Genomic DNA, 20,736 nt, shown 5'->3' on the forward strand with positions numbered 1-20,736 from the left:
GACACCCAGGTCTTGTAGCATCTCCCCTTTTCCTAATCGGCCACCGTTCAGATAATAATCTGTTTTCCTGTTCTTGCAACCAAAGTGGATAACCTCACATTTATCCATATTAAATTGCATCTGCCATGAATTTTCCCACTCACCTAACCTATCCAAGTCACCCTACATCCTGTTAGCATTCTCCTCACAGCTAACACCGCCGTCCAGCTTCGTGTCATCCGCAAACTTGGAGATGCTGCATTTAATTCCCTCATCTAAATCATTAATATATATTGTAAACAACTGGGGTCCCAGCACTGAGCCTTGCGGTACCCTACTAGTCACTGTCTGCCTTTCTGAAAAGGTCCCATTTACTCCCACTCTTTGCTTCCTGTCTGCCAACCAAGTCTCTATCCACATCAATACCATACCCCCAATACCGTGTGCTTTAAGTTTGCACACTAATCTCCTGTGTGGGACCTTGTCAAAAGCCTTTTAAAAATCTAAATATACCACATCCACTGGCTCTCCCCATCCACTCTACTAGTTACATCTTCAAAAAATTCTATAAGATGTAACTGACTAATTAGTCATGCCCTGACTAATCAAGAATCTATCAATCTCTGCTTTAAATACACACAATAGCTTAGTATACACAGTGTCTGTGGCAACTAGTTCCACAGATTCACCACTCCGGCTGAAGAAATTGCTCCTTGTGTCTGTTCTAAAATGATGCCGCTGTAGTCTGAGGCAGTGTCCTCTGGTTTTAGACTCTCCCTTCATGGGGTAACATCCTCTTCACATCCACAATATTAAGGCCTTTCACTATTTGATAGGATTCAGTGAGGTCACCAGTTGTTTTTCTGAATTTCAGTGAGTAGAGGCCCAGAGCCATCAAACGCTTCTCACGTGACAAGCCTTTCAAACCCGGAATCATTTTCAAGAACCTCCTTTCGACACTCTGCAATGTCAGCGCATCCTTAGATGAGGGGCCCAAAACTGCTCTCAGTACTCCAAGTGAGGCCTCACTTGTACCCTTGCTTTTATAATCTAGTCCTCTCAAAGTGAATGCCAACGTCGCAGTTGCCATTCAGCGTTCACCTCAACATGGGACTACCTTAGTGGCTCCAGCTCTGGATATTTCCTCAGGGTTTACTCTCAAAGCCTTCCCCATGTGTGGTATAGTCACAAGGCCGCAGAGATCGGAGTTTTCCTTCCCCATGTGTGGTATAGTCACAAGGCCGCAGAGATCGGAGATTTCCTTCCACGAGATGATCTGCCGACCTCAGCGGATGAGCCCTGTTGTGTATGTGGCCTGTTTACACAACTATGTTGTTAATAAAAACGCTGGAGACGGGAACTAAGTTTCATGGTAGAGTCCGAACTTGACACACACTTACAGATCAATACACGCCTAATAGCGCATGCAGTGATGTGTTACTAGAACATAAAGTAGTCCCTTATTATAATGTAGGCTAAACAGTATGAGCCCCATCAGCCCAAAGCGACTGGTTTTAAGTAACCCACATTTCCTTCTTCTGTCAGTAGAAACGGTTCCGCTGGGGCTTAGTTGCTAAGGCTCGTGAAGTCCAGGAGCTGGACTTGGTTGTCAGTGGCTATTTGAGACGCATGCTATTGGGAGCTTTTAGGTAGTGGGAGCTTATCCGCACTACCACTCCCGGCTGTTACAAGCTTAAGAAACCTGTCGTCTAACCAGTGCCTTGTATTATCCTTACCTCCTTACTTTTATATTCCAGTCCTCTGGAAATGAATGTCAACATTGCATTTGCCTCCCTGGCTACCCACTAAGTGCTGCTGAAGGGTTTTGGCTCAAAATGTTGATTGTGTTCTTTTGCATAGGTGCTGGCTGGCCTGCTGAGTTCCTCCAACACTTTGTGTGTTGCTTGGATTTCCAGCATCTGCAGAATTTCTCCTGTTTAATCGCTCAACCTGCAAGTTAAACTTCAAGGAATCCTGTGCAAGGACTTCCATTTGCTCCTCTGATTTCTGAATTTGTTCCCTGTTTGGTTCTGGTTTTCTGCATTAATTACTCATAAGATGTGGTCCGATCTTCATCTAAGTCACAGTAATAGACAAACACAATCTGCCTAAACTAATAGCACAAGCAATTGTACTCTTCATGTCTTCATTCAACACATTATTTAATCATTCACAGTCCAGGCTGGAAAAAGTATGTGAACCCCTGTATTTAATAACTGGTAGAACCTCCTTTAGCAGCAATAACCTGCACCAAACCTTTCCTGTAGCTGCAAGATCAGACAAGAGAAAGCTCAAAGAATGTAACCAGCAGCTTAGAGAAATTTAGCTTCGTGGCTGGATTCTGTGCTGTTAATGCAGTTTAAGTTTACTAAAGTGACCTTTGGGAACAAAAAAAAGCTCCAAGATAAAATAGAAACAGAATATTAGCTTTGGAGCTGGTCAGGCCTGAGAGCTGATAAGGTGAAAGAACTGTGACATGAAGGCAGGTGCAGAGTCATGTTGATGGGAGGGGAGGAGTGAAGAGGGCAGGAGATGAGGAAGGGGCAGTTAGGAGAGGGAGGGTAAGGTAATGTTATGTTTTGTAACTTCAGAACATTAAACTAATTCAAAGGAAGACACAGGACTGAAATATAACGATAATTTCATGTTTACTTCACATATTTTTGCATATAACCCATAATTATTAGTGAATATTAAATTATTCTATTCAAACTTGAGGATGTAATTGCTGTGGATGTCTGTATAGTCGTATTATTCTATTAATATACTATGTATATAGTTGAGATGCATTCTCTACTGAGTTGGAGTTTACAGCTAAGTGGGGGGGGGAGTGTTATACAGTTGTATGAAAAGGTTTGTGAACCCTTTGCAGTTATCCTGTGTTCTGCATTAATTGCTCATAAAATGAGGTCTGATCTTCATCTGAGTCGCAATAATAGACAAACACAATCTGCCTAAACTAATGTGGCCTCTATTGGTCGTGGTCGACCATGAGTACTGCGCCTCTGGTAGTCACTGCTTTGTCGAGCAGCATCGACTGTGGCTATTGAGGCTGATGCTGGAACGGCAGGCTCTGCCACAGTTGCTGCATGTGTAGGGCGTTGTGGAATTGTTGTGCTCTCCGTTTAACTCTCTGCTCCTTCAGGTGACAGATTGCTACATTAACATTCTCCTGTAAAGTGTCTTGGTACAATTTTGAATTAATTGTTTCCTCAATAATTGCAAGCTGTCCAGGCCCTGAGGCAGCAAAGCAGCCCCAAACCATGATGCTCCTTCCACCGTGCTTCCCAGTTGGTATGAGGTTTTGGTGTTGGTGCACAGTCCCCTTTTTCCTCCAGACAGCGGTGTGCATTTCTGTCAAAAAGTTCAACTTTTGTCTCATCTGTCCACAAAACATTATCCCAGAAGCATTGTGGAGCAACCAGGTCGTCTTTTGGAGAGTTGAGAGATGCAGCAATGTTTTCTTTGGAGAGCAGTGGTTTCCTCCATGCTGTCCTTCCATGAACACCATTCTTGTTCAGTGTTTTTTTTTACAATGGACACATGAACAGAGATTTTAGCAAGTTCTAGAGATTTCTGCTGTTACCCTTGTGTTCTTTTTCACCTCCTTCAGCATTGCACGTTGTACTCTTGGTGTGATCCTTGCAGGAAGCCCAGTCCTAGGGAGAGTAGCAACAGTACTGAATTTCCTCTATTTGTAGACAATTTCTCTTATGGACTGATGAACACTCCGGTCTTTGAAAGTGCTTTTGTAGCTTTTTTCAGCTTTATGCATCTCTAGAATTCTTTTAAGGTCCTCTGAAAGTTGTTTTGATCGAGGCATAGTGCACGTAGACAGATCTTTCTTGAGAAGAGTAGGTTCTGTCAGAACCGGACAGTGTCTTTTTTCATAAGACAGGGCACCTCTACAACCCACATCTGTAATCTCATCTCATTGATCGAAACATCTGACTCCAATTAGCTTTTGTAGAAGACATTACCCCAAAGGTTCACGTACTTTTTTTGAATCTAGACTGTAATTGTTTGTGTGTTATTAGCTTAGGCTGTTTGTCTATTGAAGATCAGGCCACATTTTGAGTAATTAATGCAGAAAACCAGGTAACTGCAAAGAGTTCACAAACTTCTTACAACTGTATATATATTTCAACAGTATTTGAGTAATTGTGTATATTTTTAAGCATTCTTCATTTAAATAACTAATGATGGGTTATATGTGAATTGCATATGTCATCACCCTACCATATGATAAGTGCATGCCTCATTTAAAGTAAAGAATCACATTTTGGACTCCTGTCTTCCTTTGAATTAGTTTGATGTTTTGAAGTTGCAGAACAGAACGGGTAGGGCTGAAAAGGAGGGAGTGGGACACAGTGTGGATGAAACCATGGGAGCAGATATAGGCCATTTAGCCCATCGAGTCTACCCTGCAATTTGATCATGACTGAATTGTCCCCCCCAGCATCATTGCCCTATCTTCTCCCCATAACCTTTGAGACGATACTGATCAAGAACCTATTAACCTCTGTTTTAAATGCACCAAATGACTTGGCCTGTATGGCTGTCTTTGTGAATATGGTGATCCATTGTTTCATAGACTTTGGTCACCTTGTTTATCATGTGAAATTTCATGTTGCACAGAACAGTGTGAATTCCGAAAGTGCCTGTTGGTGTAATCAGACAGGTCTGCAGCAGTACACTGCAAGACGTAAAGGTTACTGTAGGTCAAAAGTTCCTGCTCGTCTTGTTCTGTTGCTAATTATTAAGTCTATTCACATCACATTTATTGAAGTTTGATTATTGACTTTTGTGCATGTGACCTTTCTGCTAATTGTTGAGTGCTGTATTGTCTCGTGAATCGTTGGTTGCTACTTGCGTTGTCTGTTATGGTATTGTCCCGTGTTTTATGCTTGGCACTGAACCTGAATCATTCAATTCTGGTATGTTTCACATATCGACTATAAAGTAATTCTGAATGAGAAATATTAAAAATACAGTGCAAAGAAAACAGCAAAATAGAGAGGTAGTCCTCATGGACCGATTAAGAAATCTGATGGAAGGGAAGAAGCTGGTCCTAAAACATTAAGAATGTGTCTTCAGGCTCCTGTACCTCTGCACTGACGAGAAGAGGGCATGTTCTTCATGATGGATTCCACCATCTTGAAGCATCGCCTATTGAAGATGTCCTCGGTGGCGAGCCTAGTGCCCTTGATGGAGCAGGCTAACTCTACAACCCTCTGCAGCATTTTCTATTCCTGTGCATTGGTGCACCCATACCAGACAGTGATGTAACCAGTCAGCATGCTCTCCACTGTACATCTGTAGAATTTGCTAGTCTTTGTCACAGAATCTCCTGAAACATAAGAGCAGCTTATGTTGGGCCCAGGGCAATGTGTTCTCCACGGGGAAATGCTGGTGTTTGGATACTACCACTGCTGTGGGAACTGACTGGGCCCACTGATCTGGTTGGCTGCTTCCCATTCTTTCTGTTGTCCAACTTCTGCAGCTGATCGAACCACCACATTTAAAACATGCAGGGTAATGTGGAATCTGGAAGCCTACTGTGCATGTCTATTCATTAATCTGATTTGCTCTTTGAGTGAATTAGAGTGAAATTTATTTGTCATATGTACATCGAAACATAAAGTGAAATGCATCATCTGCATTAACAGCCAATGCAAACAAAGGATTTGCTGGGGGTAGCCTGTAAGTGTTGCCATATATTCCGGTACCCACATAGCATGCCCACTGTGCTCAGGGTTGCAGGTAGCATAATGGTTGGCACAATGGCTTACAGTGCCAGTGGCCCAGGTTCAATTCCTGCCACTGTCTGTAGGGAGTTTGTACGTTTTCTCCATGACCGCATGGGCACCTTCCTCCCACAGTCCAAAGACTTACCGGTTGGTGGATTAATTGGTTATTGTAAATTGCCTCATGGTTAGGTTAGAGTTAAATGGGTATGTTGCTGGGCAGTGTGACTTAAAGAGCCTGTTTTGCACTGTATCCCAATAAATAAACAATACAGAACATGAAACAACACAACAAGCAACATAACAGCTAAACAAGCCCCTTTCTTCCCTCTCATCCACACACAAATGTACACCATCCTTTAAACCCTAGGTAGGCCATTGTCTTTGACTTCTAGCTGTCTCTGACCCAGGCTTGAAGACACTGGGCCTCGACATTCCCAGTGGTCTCACAGAGATTCGCAGATTCTGTTCTGGCCAATAACGTCATTGGTGTGTTTTCTTGTCTTGCAGTTTGTTCTCCTCGTCAGTGTGTGTGAGGGACTTAGATTTTCGTAATTTATCAGACAGAGCAGCTATTCAATAGCTGTTGAGCTATTCAAGCTTGCCTGGATTGGAGAGCTCAAGTTATAAGGAGAGATTGAATGAGTTGTGATTGCTTTCGGTGAAGCTGCGATAACAATGGAGATGTATCACATGATGAGAGGCAGAAACAGCCAGAGTCAGTTTCCCATTTGTGGGGTGGGTGGGTTGGCATGGTAACGCAGCAGTTAGTTCGGTGCTTTACAGCGCTATTTGTAAGTTCAGGATTCATTTTCCACTGCTCTCTGTAAGGGATTCGTACGTACTCCCTGTGACTGCATGGCCTTCTTTAATGTGCTCCGGTTTCCTCCCATGTTCCAAAGACAAGTGAGTTATGGGCATACTGTGGTGCTGGAAGCATGGCAATAGTTGTGGGCTGCCCTGTACATTGCTCGCTCATTTAATTTGACACAAAAGACACTTTTCTTTGTATGTTTTGGGTGTTGGCTGTCTCTGTCTTCACTGATTTAATTTGATGCAGAAGTTGCTTTTGACTGTACGTTTGGATGTGAGAAGCACAGTGAAATATCCAAACATACAGTGAAAAACATCTTTTGCATCAAATTAAAATTATTTTTCCTTGTATACCAAATTCTAGTTTCCTTGATCAGGAGACTCTCCTCCTTGCATTGAGCCCATTATTTCTTTTGTCTTTCCACTCGTTCTTCTGCACTCCAGAAAAATCAAACTTTCCAGCTCAGTGTTCCTGCCAAGTGACAAGTTTGCCATTTCATGAACCAGTCTGGTAAAATTCTGCTACATTCCCTGAACAGCATGTTAGAAGCACAGTTTGTACATGAAGCTCCAGGTGTGATCTCACCGTGGCCCTATCTAATTGTGGTACTCAAATCCTCCAGGGCAGAGAGGTTCCCAGTCTGGGGTCCTCGGCTCCCTTGGTTAATGGTAAGGCTCCTACTTACTTCCTGTTAATGCCATTGGTGTTGAAGGTCCTCCATCACTGCCTATCTTTGGTCATTTTCACTATTGTCCCCAGGTGTGGTTTAGAGTCCTCATTTCTGCCTCAAGTGTGTGTCAGCAAGTTGTCTTTGATCTCCTGCTTTTCCTCAGCCCTTCACGGGTCCAATGAAGTGCTGTCTTGACGATGGAGTTGACTTCTCTTCTCATCACATGTCCAATCCACCTCCAACGTTTCCTCATGATTGTGGTAATATCCTCTTGGTGACACTGAAGCATTAAGGCATAGTTGGAGATCTTTCTTGGTCATAAAATATGGAGGATAATAGTAAGGCTCATTGGCATAAGAAAGTTTGGAAACCCTTGCCCTGGTGATAAAGGCTAGCATACAATTTGCCTGCCTAGTTGCCAATGGGTGGCATCTTAGCATAGTGCGTTACAGTGCCAGTGGGGAGTATTCAGTTCCCGCCATGCTCTGTAAGGAGTTTGTGCGTTCTCCCCGTGACTGCATGTTGGCACTGGAAGCATGGTGAGGCATGCAGGCTGCCCCCGTGCAATCCTTGGGCTGTGTTGGTCTTTACTGCGGATGCCATCTGCCTGTGTTGACTAGCCTTCCTCACCCTCTTGTTATCTGCTGTTGGAGGAAAGTGGAGGAGTCTTGGGATCCACGTTGCAAGGACTGGTTAGAGAGGCTTTGGATTCGTTTTGGGAGTCTTTGGGGTTCGAGCTGAACCTGTTCCTGGATTATGGTTGCTCTTTGTTTTATGCTGTTTTTGAGCGGTTTAATTGGGGCAATTGATGCAGTCTGGGGCATTTCACTGCAGAATGCTTCACCCTGCAAGCTGCAGTGGGTTAACAGCACGGCACTGAACTGAATGCTACTGGATTCCTGGTTTGATGTTTGATATTCTATGTGGTGTTTGCTCGCTTTTTGCCAGAAGCTTTCTTGAACAGGTTTCATGGTAGTTCCATGATGTTTGTTTCGTGGCTGTCTGTAGATAGGAGTCTCATGTAGAAAGGGTGGTGAAGAAGGCTTTTGGAACGCTGGCCTTTATAAATCAGAGCATTGAGTACAGAAGTTGGGATGTAATGTTAAAATTGTACAAGGCATTGGTAAGGCCAAATTTGGAATATTGTGTACAGTTCTGGTCACCAAATTATAGGAAAGATATCAATAAATTAGAGAGAGTGTAGAGACGATTTACGAGGATGTTACCTGGGTTTCAGCACTTAAGTTACAGAGAAAGGTTGAACAAGTTAGGTCTCTATTCATTGGAGCGTAGAAGGTTGAGGGGGGATTTGATCGAGGTATTTAAAATTTTGAGAGGGATAGATAGAGTTGACGTGAATAGGCTGTTTCCATTGAGAGTAGGGGAGATTCAAACGAGAGGACATGATTTGAGAGTTAGGGGGCAAAAGTATAAGGGAAACACGAGGGGGTATTTCTTTACTCAGAGAGTGATAGCTGTGTGGAATGAGCTTCCTGTAGTAGTAGTAGTAGTAGTAGAGGCCAGTTCAGTTGTGTCATTTAAGGTAAAATTGGATAGGTATATGGACAGGAAAGGAGTGGAGGGTTATGGGCTGAGTGCGGGTAGGTGGGACTAGGTGAGATTAAGAGTTCGGCACGGACTAGGAGGGCCGGAATGGCCTGTTTCCGTGCTGTGATTGTTATATGGTTATACATGGTTATATGGTCTGTGGGGAAGATGAATCCCAGGGTTGTATTCTCTGTACATACTTTGATAATAAACATACTTTGAATCTATAAAAGGACTCTTGAGACACTTGTTCATTAATTTTCCAATCCATCAGCATTTAGAAGATGTATGCACACAGCAATTTTGAGTTTAATCAAGTACAAGTGGAGGCCTAGAAGGAGTGGACAAGATGAAGTTGTTTCCAATAGTGGGAGAGGCTCGAGCCAGAGGGACATCCACAGAATAGAAGGATGTCTCTCTAGATCAGAGATGAGAAGATGAGATAGAGGGGAACAGGTGGATATCGTATACTTGGATTTTCAGAAGGTGTTCGATAAGTTGCCACACAAGAGATTTATAAATAAGGTACAGATGCATGGAGCCAGAGGAAGTGTATTGGCATGGATAGTGGATTGGTTAACCAATAGAAGGCAGAGAGTTGGTATAAATGGGTGTTTCTCCGGTTGACAGTCGGTGGTGAGTGGAGTGCCGCAGGGGGTCTGTGCTGGGCCCGCAGTAGTTTACCATTTACATTGATGATTTGGAAGAGGGGACTGAGTGTAGAGTAGCAAAATTTGCTGATGACACTAAACTGAGTGGAAAAGCATATTGTACAGAGGATGTGGAGAGTCTGCAGAGGGATAGAGATAGGCTAAGTGGGTGGGCCAAGGTCTGGCAGATGGAATACAATGTTGGTAAATGTGAGATCATCCACTTTGGAAGGAATAATGGAAGAGCAGCTTATTATTTAGATGGTGAAAGATTGCAGCTTGCTGTTGTGCAGAGGGACTTGGGAGTGCTTGTGCATGAATCACAAAAAGTTGGCTTGCAGGTGCAGCAGGTTATTAAGAAAGCAAATGGAATGTTGGCCTTCATTGTTAGAGGGATTGAATTCAAGAGCAGGGAGGTCATGCTGCAACTATACAGGGTACTGGTGAAGCCGCACCTGGAGTACTGTGTGCAGTTCTGGCCTCCATACTTGAGGAAGGATATACTGGCTTCGGAGGCAGTGCAGAGGAGGTTCACCAGGTTGATTCCAGAGATGAAGGCGTTAACCAATGAGGAGAGATTGAGTTACTTGGGGCTATACTCTCTGGAATTCAGAAGAATGAGAGGGGATCTTGAAAATTTTGAAAGGGATAGATAAGATAGAAGTAGGAAAGTTGATTCCATTGGTAAGTGAGACTAGAACTAGTGGACATTGCCTCAAGATTCAGGGGAGAAGATTTAGGATGGAGATGAGGAGAAACTGTTTTTCCCAGAGAGTGGTGAATCTGTGGAATTCTCTGCCCAGGGAAGCAGTTGAGGCATCTTTACTAAATATATTTAAGATAGTTAAATAGATTTTTACATAGGGGAATCAAGAGTTATGGGGAAAAGGCAGGTAGATGGAGCTGAGTTTACAGACCGACCAGCCATGATATTATTGAATGACGGGGCAGGCTCAATGGGCCGATGGGCCAGATGGCCTACTCCTGCTCTTATTTCATGATGTTCTTATGAATTTCTTTAGCAAGCAGGGTTCCCAGCATGCTGTTCGTGGACCCCTTGCTTGATGGTATTGGTCCAAGGCATAAAAAAGCTTGGGAGCCTCTGAGCCTGAGGGTGGTGAATCTGTGGAATTCATTGCCATAGATGGCTGTGTGGCCAAACCATTTTAAGAGGAGGTTGATGGATTCTTGATTAGTAAGGGTGTCAAAAGTTATGGGGGAAAAAGCTGGAATATGGTGTTGAAAGGGAAAATACATCAGCCAAGATTGGCGGATCACACTCGATGGGCCAAATGGCTGAATTCTGTCCCTGTGTTTTATGGTCTCATAACCTTCCACTTTCCACATCGTATTTGCATCAATCATGTTATCATGCCGAAGGAAGTGCTTGAGGCAGGTACAACAGCTTCATTTAAGAAGCTCTTGGACAGCTGCATAGAAGGGAGGATCCTGGAGGGGTATGGGCTAAAAGCAAGAAACTCGGACTGGCTGGGTGAGCACCATGGTTGCTATGTCCTGTCTCCTGGCTGCACTGCTCTGACACACTTGGGTTGTCCGCTTGAAGACCTTTTCCATCCTTGTCACTGTACATATTTTATGCTGGTCTGCTCACTCAGACATGATAAGAGGCATAAATAGAATGGACAGCCAGCACCCTTTTCCCAGTGTGGCAATGGCTAATACGAGACAGTGTGATTTAAAGATGATTGGGGGAAAAAAAAATAAGGGGATATCACAGGTGGTTGCATGAAACATCCATACAGGGTAGTGGTAAAGGCAGATACATTGGGACATTTAAGAGACTCTTATGATAGGTACGATTGATTGACAAATGGAAGACTCTGGGAGGGAATGGTTACTTTCATCTTGGAGTAGGCTAAAAGATCAACAAAACGTGGGCCGAAGGGCCTGTACCGTGCTGTAATGTTCTGAGTTGACTTCCTGTTGGTACAGATCAACCACTTGTGAAACAGGAACAAGCCAATCGTTCTATCAGTTAAGAACACAATTTTAGATTGTTATTTCCTGGTCTGAGTAATGTGTGACTTAGGGAAGAAAGTGCAGCTGGTAGATTTCCAGCTTTCCTTGTTGGGTACAGGAGCCTTAGGACTCTCACTACCAGGTTCATGAACAGCCATTACCCCTCAACTTCACACCCCCATCACTGAACTGTTCCCACAACCAATGGACTCACTTTCAAAGACTCTTATCTCATGTTTCTCAATATTTATTGTTTATTATTATTATTTGTTTTTACATTTGTATTTGTATTTGGTTGTCTTTTGCACACTGCTTGTCTGCCCTGTTAGTGCAGTCTTTCGTTGATTCTATTATGGTTATTGGATTTATTGAGTATGCCTACAAGAAAATGAATTTTAGGGTTGTATATGGTGACGTAAATGATGATAAATTTACTTTGAACTTCAAACTTTGGCTTTGGTGATAGAGATGGTAAGTTTGGGAGTGTTATCAGAGTAGGCTTGGCAATTGTCCATTTTGTAGATGATGCACACTGCAGCTGTGCTGTATTGGTGGTAGTCAAGTGGGCTGCTTCAATGTTGCTGGAGCTATTTTGACCCAGGGAAGTGGAGGATGGAGGATATTCTAAATCATGTCCTGTATGTGGTAGAAAGGTTCACATGAACAAGAGCTTAGCATTGTACCTTATTGTATATAACCATATATAACCATTACGGCACGGAAACAGGCCATCTCGGCCCTTCTAGTCCGTGCCGATGCTTACACTCACCTAGTCCCAGTGACCCGCACTCAGCCTCCATTCCTTTCCTGTCCATATACCTATCCAATTTTACTTTAAATGACAATACCGAACCTGCCTCTATCACTTCTACTGGAAGCTTGTTCCACACAGCTACCACTCTCTGAGTAAAGAAATTCCCCCTTGTGCTACCCTTAAACTTTTGCCCTCTAGCTCTCAAATCATGTCCTCTTATTTGAATCTCCCCTACTCTCAATGGAAAAAGCCTATCCACGTCAACTCGATCTATCCCCCCTCATTATTTTAAATACCTCTATGAAGTCCCCCCTCAACCTTCTACGCTCCAAAGAATAAAGACCTAACTTGTTCAGCCTTTCCCTGTAACTTAGGTGCTGAAACCCGGGTAACATTCTCTATTTTGTTGATATCTTTCCTATAATTCGGTGACCGGAACTGTACACAATACTCCAAATTCGGCCTTACCAATGCCTTGTACAATTTTAACATTATATCCCAACTCCTATACTCAATACTCTGATTTATAAAGGCCAGCATTCCAAAAGCTTTCTTCACCACCCTATCCACATGAGATTCCACCTTCAGGGAACTATGCACCATTATTCCTAGATCACTCTTCTATTGCATTCTTCAACGCCCTACCATTTACCATGTATGTCCTATTTGGATTATTCCTACCAAAATGTAGCACCTCACATTTATCAGCATTAAATTCCATCTGCCATCGCTCAGCCCACTCTTCTAACTGGCCTGAATCTCTCTGCAAGCTTTGAAAACCTACTTCATTATCCACAACGCCACCTACCTTAATATCATCTGTATACTTAGTAATCCAATTTACCACCCCATCATCCAGATCATTAATGTATATGACAAACAACATTGGACCCAATACAGATCCCTGAGGCACACCACTAGTCACTGGCCTCCAACCTCACAAACAGTATTCACCACTACTCTCTGGTATCTCCATCTAACCACTGTTGAATCCATTTTACTACTTCAATATTAATAACTAACGATTGAATCTTCCTAACTAACCTTCCGTGCGGAACCTTGTCAAAGGCCTTCCTAAAGTCCAGTGAACTGGAACTGTCAGTGAACTGATCTGAATCTGAGTCTGGTGTATAGTTGTATATGCTGAACCACGTCAGGTTGTTCTTTGTACCTGGGACAGCTCTCCTAATTTAGAACCCGGCCCCAGATGTTAATGGAAGGTATACAGTACTTGGCCCCACTTAGTATGCAGGGTTTCATGTGAAGACTTCAAAATTCGAAGTAAATTTTATTATCAAAGTACATATATGAACCTTGAGATTCATTTTCCTGCGGGCATGATCAGCAAGTCTGTAGAATAGTAACTATAACGGGATCAGTGAAAGATCACCCAGAGTGCAAAGGACAACATACTGTGCGAATATAAATAGTAATGAATAGCGAGAACATGAGATAGAGTCCTTTACGTAAGATCATTGGTTGTGGGAACATCTGAATGGACTGGCAAGTGAGTGTGGTTGTCCCTTTTGTTCAAGTAGCTGTTCTTAAATCTGGTGCAAGTCCTGAGGCCTCATGGTAGCAGTGAGAAGAGAGCAAGGACTGGGTGGTGGGGATCTCTGATGGATGCTGCTTTCATATGACAGTGCTTCATGTAGATGTGCTCAATGGTTGGGAGGGTTTTATCTGTGATGTTCTGGGCCAAATCCACTACCTTTTGTAGGAGGTCTTGAAGCAGGCAGAAAGGATTTCTAAGGATACTACTAAGATCAGAGGGTTTGAGTTATAAGCATAGACTGAATAGACAGGGGGCTCTTTTTTTTTAGATTAAAGGAATCTGAAGGGTTATCTGGATATTCAATACCTATCAAATATTGAACGGCCTAGATAGAGTAGACGTGGTGAGGATGTTTCCAATAGTGGGAGAGTCAAGGACCAGAGGGTACAGCCTCAGAAAAGAAGGATGTCCCTTTAGAACAGATGAAGAATTTTCTTATCTAGAGGGTGTTCATTGCCACAGACTGCTAAGGAGGCCAAATCCTTGAGTATATTTAGAGTTTGATAGGTTCTTGATTAGTAAGAGTGTCAAAGGTCATGGGGAGAAGGCTGGAAAATGGCGTTGAGAGAGAAAATACATCAGCAAAGACCGAATAGCAGAACAGACTGGATGGGCCAAATGGCCTAATTCTGCTCCTGTGTTTTATGGTCTCATAACCTCCCACTTTCTACGTTATATTTCTATGAATTGTGTTTGTTATCCATGCAGGAGGAAGTGTTTGAGGTAGGTACAGTGGTTTCATTTAGGTATCACGTTCCTATCCAAGAATTTCCTGGAGTGGTACATGGACGAGAGGATCGTGAGGATCGCAGAGGGATCAAAGTGTACGGGAAAATAGTGTTGAGAGGGAAAATCAGCCATGATGGAATGGTGGGACATAGATTCTGCAGATTGGGGGTTCTTGGACCCTTTGCTAAATGGTATTGGTCCATGGCATGAAAGTGTTGGGAGCCCCTGCTGTAGGTAGATACCCCTAACTTTGAAAACTAGGGGGCTTAGGTTTAACGTGGTGGGGGATGTAAAGATGTAAAATGGACCCGATGGGCATTTTTCCATGCAGGATGTGGATATTTGGAATGAGCTGCCAGAGTTAGTGGTACATGTGGGTACAAGATTTTAAAAAATCAGAGTTAGAAGATAGGAAAGGCTTCAAGGGATTATGGACCTAATGCAGGTAAATGGGATTAGTTTAGACAGGCGTCTTGGTTAGCATGGACAAATTAGGCCAAAGGGCCTGTTTGTGCTGTAGAACTCCATGAAGCTATGAACCTGATCCACGGTGTTGGACGTACAATGTCATATGAGTGCATGACTGGGGAGTGATGTGGGGAGGTCAGGGAGTCAGAGCTCAGCAAGTCTGAAGGGTGAGAACCAAATTTGGCAAGTCTAGAGTTTGGGGCCTGAAGGTTGAAACCCCTGGGTTGGCGTGTTCAGAGGTCATAGGCCCAGAGTCTGCAAGTCTGGGCCAGGCTGGTGTTTGGAGGCCCGATATCTGAGAGTCCTGGGCTAAGAACTGAAGTCCCAGCTGTGGGTTGGAAGTGTGTGGTGTGTGTATGTATATGGCTTGTTTTGTTTAGTCCTTGCTGCTGCTTGTGTTCTGCTGAACATTGTGGACATGCTAAGTTGGCATTGGAATGTGTGGTGATGCTTTTGCGGGCTGCCCGCAGCACATCCTCGGGTGTGTTGGTTGTTAATATTAACGACGCACTTCACTGCACGTTTTGATAAATCAGACTCTCGATGCTTGGGTCTTTCTGTTTCTCCCTTGCTCTTGCTGATGAGCGATTTTATTACCTGGTGCAGGTGTCTGAATGATTTCAAAAACCTGGACATCCCGTTGGACGAGAAGCAGCAGAGCAGAGAACACGTGTTGTGTGACAAACATCCCAAGCAGGACGATGCGTGGGAGCTGGTGATGGACAGGTCCTGCTTCCGACTGTGGCGCAGACCCATCCCAGGTAGTCATCTCTACCAGTACAGAGGTAAGACCACCCTGCAAAAAGTTCAAAGTAAATTCATTTTCTGAGTACGTGTATATCATCCTATGCTACCTTGACACACAAGTCCTGATGAAGGGTCTCGACCCATGTATTCTCTTCCATTGAAGCTACCAGACCTGCGAAGTTCCTCCAGCACTTTGTGTTGCTCTATACATTATTGTTATTTTCTTTATTGATTGAGATACAGCATGGAACAGGCTCTTCTGGTCCTTCGAGCCATGTCGCCCAGCAACCTCCCCAATCTAACCCTAGCATGATCACGGGACAATTTATAATGACTAATTAACCTGCCAACTGGTAGGGCTTTGGACTGTGGGAGGAAACTAGAGCACCTGGAGGAAACCCTCACAGTCATGGGAGAATGTACAAACTCCTTAGGGTGGGGATGGTGCCGAGCTTCAATTTGTAAGGTATACATATCACCAAAAACTCGTCCTGGTCCAGCCACGTGGTCACCATAACCAAGAAAACGCATTAAGGACATTCAGCATATTCCCTTTGAACCTCAGCAAAGACCAAGTAAACTTATTATCAAAGTCTTTACATACTACTCTGAGATTCATTTTCTTGTACACGTTTACAGGAAAATAGCCGTAATATCAATGCAAAACTACACAAAGATCTGACAAACTGAATAATACTGATGAGTTGTAGAGTCCTTGAAAGTGAGTCTATAGATTGTGCATCAGTTCAGAGTTGGGGTTATTCACACTGGATCAGGAACCTGGTGGCTGTAGGGTGAACCTGCTGGTGTGCGACCTTAAGCTGCTTCCCAATGGCAGCAGTGAGAAGAGAGCAGAGCTTTGGAGTGTGGGGGTCCTTGCTTGAAGGAAGGCCGATCCCTTCCCTTGGGCAGTTGGGTAGGAAATGCCCACGTGTGGCAGTTGCCTGTTCTGGTACTGAGCAAAGCCTTTGTCTAGAGTCCAGTAGTTTCTAAAGTACTGTGCAAAAGTCTTGGGCGTCAAAGGTTTTCTGTGTGGTTTCAGATGGTATGGCCTTCACAGAACCCTGATCTCAACATCACTGAGGCTGTCTGGGATTACCTGAAGAGACAGAAGCAAGTGAAACAGCCAAAGAGTGCAGAAGAACTGCGGCAAGTTTGCCAAGGTGCTTGGAACAACCTGCCAGCTGATTTTTTTTTCATATAAATCTGCATGACATTGCACCTAAGAGACCTGATGCAGTTTTAAAAGGCAAAGGATGGTGACACCAAACATTGATTTGATTTGGTTTTTTTTTGATACTTCGAAACTTTTCACTACTTTTGAAAGTGTCTTCACTTTACAGGTCTTTTTTTAAAAATGTGCCTAAGACATTTGCACAGTACTGTACTTCACTCAACACTTGTGGCCATGGGTTACCTTTTACCTTGGACCTTGGTTCAGAAGCACAGTGGTCAGTGTTGGTCAGCATAGAGTTGGACAATTGATACGGAGTCTTACTGAGCCCAGGGTGGATGTGGACATGAAGATGGTGGGATCTGGAGCAGCATCTAAGCTACTAGAGGAACTCGGCGGGTCCACCTGAAACTTTGATTCCTCCTTCATCTTACAGATGTTGCTCAGCCCACTGAGTTCCTCCAGGTGGTTGTTGCTTCAAGCCAGGTGGGAGGTCTTCATTGGAGAATGTTAGTCCCTGTAGTTACCTTTTACTTGTTGCCCCTTGTGCTGCTGGCATTTAGGGCAGCAATGAATGTCCACGCCAGGACTTGTGATATGCACCGGCTGCTCATGCGACCATCCACCACCTGCTCCTGTGGCTTCACAACCCTGATCCGGGTTGTGTGGGGTAGGGGGGAGCTGAGCAGCTGCTACACCTTGCCCAAGGATGACCTGTAGGCTAGCAGAGGGAAGGAGCGCCTCGCACCTCTTTTGGTAGAGCCGAATCTCCAGCCTGCCACGCTCCCTCTCAAACAGCACGGCGAATTGCACCATATTATGGTTTCAACTCATTCTGGAGGGCATTCATGCCAGGTGAGATGGCGCAGGTTCAAAGGAAGTGTCTGGGGCAGGTTTTTAAACAGTTTCTGGAGTGTGGTGGAGGAGGTAGATGTGCTTGGGCATTTTAGATGTTCTCATGAGTATGCAGAGCGTGGAAGGATATTGCCATTGTAGTGTAGAAGGGATTAGTTTAGTTGGGCACTTGATTACTCGTGTAACTAATTTACCACAACAACATAGCTGAAGGGCCTGTTCCTGTTGGATTAGGGTGTACAATTGTTATTTTTCCTGTGGCTTGTATTTTTGTGCGTTCCCTTGTATGCACGTGGCTTGGTGAATTTTCCAACTTCTGCATTTTTTTTGAGAGATTTCATGGTTTTCTTTAGCAGGCGACACTGTACTTAGTTCTGGTTAAATGTTATCAGTGGAATTTCTGTTATCTCGAGGCTGGTATGAGAAGACCGTGACTACTTTTTAATTGGGACTTCTCTCGACCTTTTTCTTTGCCTTTGCTCTTGTAACATTTGATAAAACAGCTTTAAGCAACAATTTTAATGCCTCATTCTTGATGTTTGGATTGTAAAAGCATCAAGATCCAACACTGCTCTGTTGTTTTATGTAACTGAATTTTTCTGTTGATCTGTATTCAATATTCTTGCCACTCACTACTTTTTATAAAGTCTCAATACATCAAATAAACCATCTGCCAGGTTAGACTTGTCTCCAGATCACTCGATACAGATTAATTTATTTGTCGTACGGCTGGCTGGCGGGGTGGTGTAAGGAGCTCCTTCCCTCTGCTAGCCTACAGGTCACCCTTGGGCAAGGTTTAGCCCCCGATCAGGGTTATGTGAAGCCATGGGAGCAGGTGGTGGATGGTCGTATGAGCAGCCAGTGCAGATCACAAGTCCTGGTTATGTGACCACTGACGCCAGGCAGATAATCTCTGAAGTCACCTGCCTTTGTAAAGACACCGTCTAGAAGAAGGCAGTGGCAGACCACTTCTGTAGAAAAATTTGCCAAGAGCAATCATGGTCATGGAAAGACCATGATTGACCACATAATGAATGAACAACGGCAGTACATTGAAGCAGTGAAACCCATTGTTTATGCCAACAACCAACACACACAAGGATGTGCTGGGGGCAGCCCACAAGTGTCATCACACATTCCGGTGCCAACATAGCATGCCCATGATGCTTGGCAGAGCGAGACAGAACTGAACAACACCAAGACAACACAGCAAAGCAAGCCCCTTTCATCCTTCGCTCCATCCCTCCCACCCACGCGTACGGACAATCCTCCGGTTCCAGGAAAGGCCTGTGGGCCTCCTGTCTCTGGGACTGAACTTACCACAATGCCAGCGTACTACTGTACACTGGGCTTCTCTTGAGAGACTTAATGAGAACGTTCACTCATTTTACTTTTTTCCCTTGCAGTTTTTGGCACATACACCGATGTTACCCCTCGACAGTTCTTCAACGTGCAGGTATGTCTGCAGAACTAAATCTTTTAAAAGTTAGTGTATAGGTAATCCTGTTGATAATAAGGAATGTGTAGTGTTGCATTATGTTATTCAGTTAAATCTATACATTCCCTTGTACAATCTCTTTGACCCCCTGCTATCAGGCAGAGGTACCGTTGTATTAGGACAAAGACTATCAGGGTGGGAACTAGCTTCTCCCCCCAGGCTACGAGACTGCTAAGCTCACTGCTGTCACCCAGGTCTCATCACTTATGAAACACGAGTAGTGTTTGTTACTGTGCTTACTTTTGAATTTGTGTTGTAAATGCACCTTGTGCTAACTGTCAGATCTTCTGGAATGTATTTGATTATTTGTCAGTGAGAATATTACATTATATGTTGTGGGAGTTGCACTGTGTTGTGCACCTTGGTTCAGAGGAATATTGTTTCCTTTAGCAGTGTATGTTTATGTGGTTGAATGGCAGTGAACTTGAATGTACAATAAAAATGAAGTCATTTATTGTGACTCTGATCAAAGGAAATGGGGCATTTTCTTTTCCTCCAAGTCCCAGCTCTTTCTCCCTGGATTGAGGTGATCCCAATGTTCTGATCATATCAGGGGTTCCCCAACCTGGGGTCCACAGACCCTCGGTTAATGGTAGGGGTCCATGGCATAAAAAAGGTTGGGAACCCCTGGACTAAATGCAGAAATGTAGTTGTCTATCCCACAGCCATGTGGGTTGCAGAAGTCTGTGGACTATTGATCTCTCTGGGTGCCCCTGCATGTCCAGGGTTCCCTTCCTGTACTGCAGGTTGACTTGGTGACCTTGTCCTCAAGATGCAGTCAGCCTTTCTAGAGGCTGTGGTACCACCTCGCTCATCCTCCGCAACCTCACCTTGGACATCTATCAGGCATTCTTTGCTCTAGCTCTGACTGTCAACCATGGTCTCTGTGAGGGATCTAGTATACTAAGTCTTACTTGACAAATGTTTCAGTTTATTTTCAGACAAAGTATACAGTATACAGCCTGAAATTCTTGCTCTTCACAGACAGCCATGAAACAAGAAAGCCCATAGAATGAATGATAGAACATCAGATCCCCAAAGCCCGCCCGCCCACACACGCACGCACGCACACGAGCAGCAGAAACATCGATCCTCCCCCCAACTTGCATCTGCAGAAGTACCAACCCTCCCTACCCCCCACAACTGAGTCATCAGAGAGGCTCTTTTTCCTCCCCACTCTCCCCAGTCAAGGGAGAGAGAGGTTGCTGTCCTGGAACAACAAGAGCAGAAATCAGCATCTCGCTGTTCTAACAAGATTAGTTCTTGCCTTTGAAGCCCCGGGCAGTGGTCCTGGGGCAATAACTATTCCCAATGATGTTCCTCCTGTCACGTACCCCGTGACCGGGTTACCAAACCAGCAGAAATGGAATGATACATTGGAGTCTGGTGGTTCTGTAACTAAAAGTGTTTATTAGTAAACTAGGTAATACAGTACTATAAAATACAAATATATATGAAACAGGTTAGCAATGATATATACAGAAGTGTGGAAATAGGAATCAAAACCAAGCTCTATCAAAGTCTAGGGGTAAATGAATAGTCTTAAGATGATGCAGAGTTCAGTTCAT

The 20,736-nt window shown here is 44.0% G+C and overlaps 1 protein-coding gene across 3 annotated transcripts in view; it reads left to right on the forward strand.

Annotated features, from left to right (window-relative positions):
* Positions 1 to 20,736, forward strand: part of stard7 (StAR related lipid transfer domain containing 7) — an 82,592-nt gene that overhangs the window by 51,711 nt on the left and 10,145 nt on the right. For all 3 annotated transcript variants that reach the window (XM_073061024.1, XM_073061005.1, XM_073061014.1), the window contains exons 3-4: positions 15,501 to 15,679; positions 19,077 to 19,126. In XM_073061024.1, the coding sequence (XP_072917125.1) occupies positions 15,501 to 15,679; positions 19,077 to 19,126 (229 nt within the window). The remainder of the gene's footprint in view (positions 1 to 15,500; positions 15,680 to 19,076; positions 19,127 to 20,736) is intronic.

The sequence above is a fragment of the Hemitrygon akajei genome, chromosome 1 (assembly GCF_048418815.1).
Source record: "Hemitrygon akajei chromosome 1, sHemAka1.3, whole genome shotgun sequence".
Classification (NCBI taxonomy): domain Eukaryota; kingdom Metazoa; phylum Chordata; class Chondrichthyes; order Myliobatiformes; family Dasyatidae; genus Hemitrygon; species Hemitrygon akajei.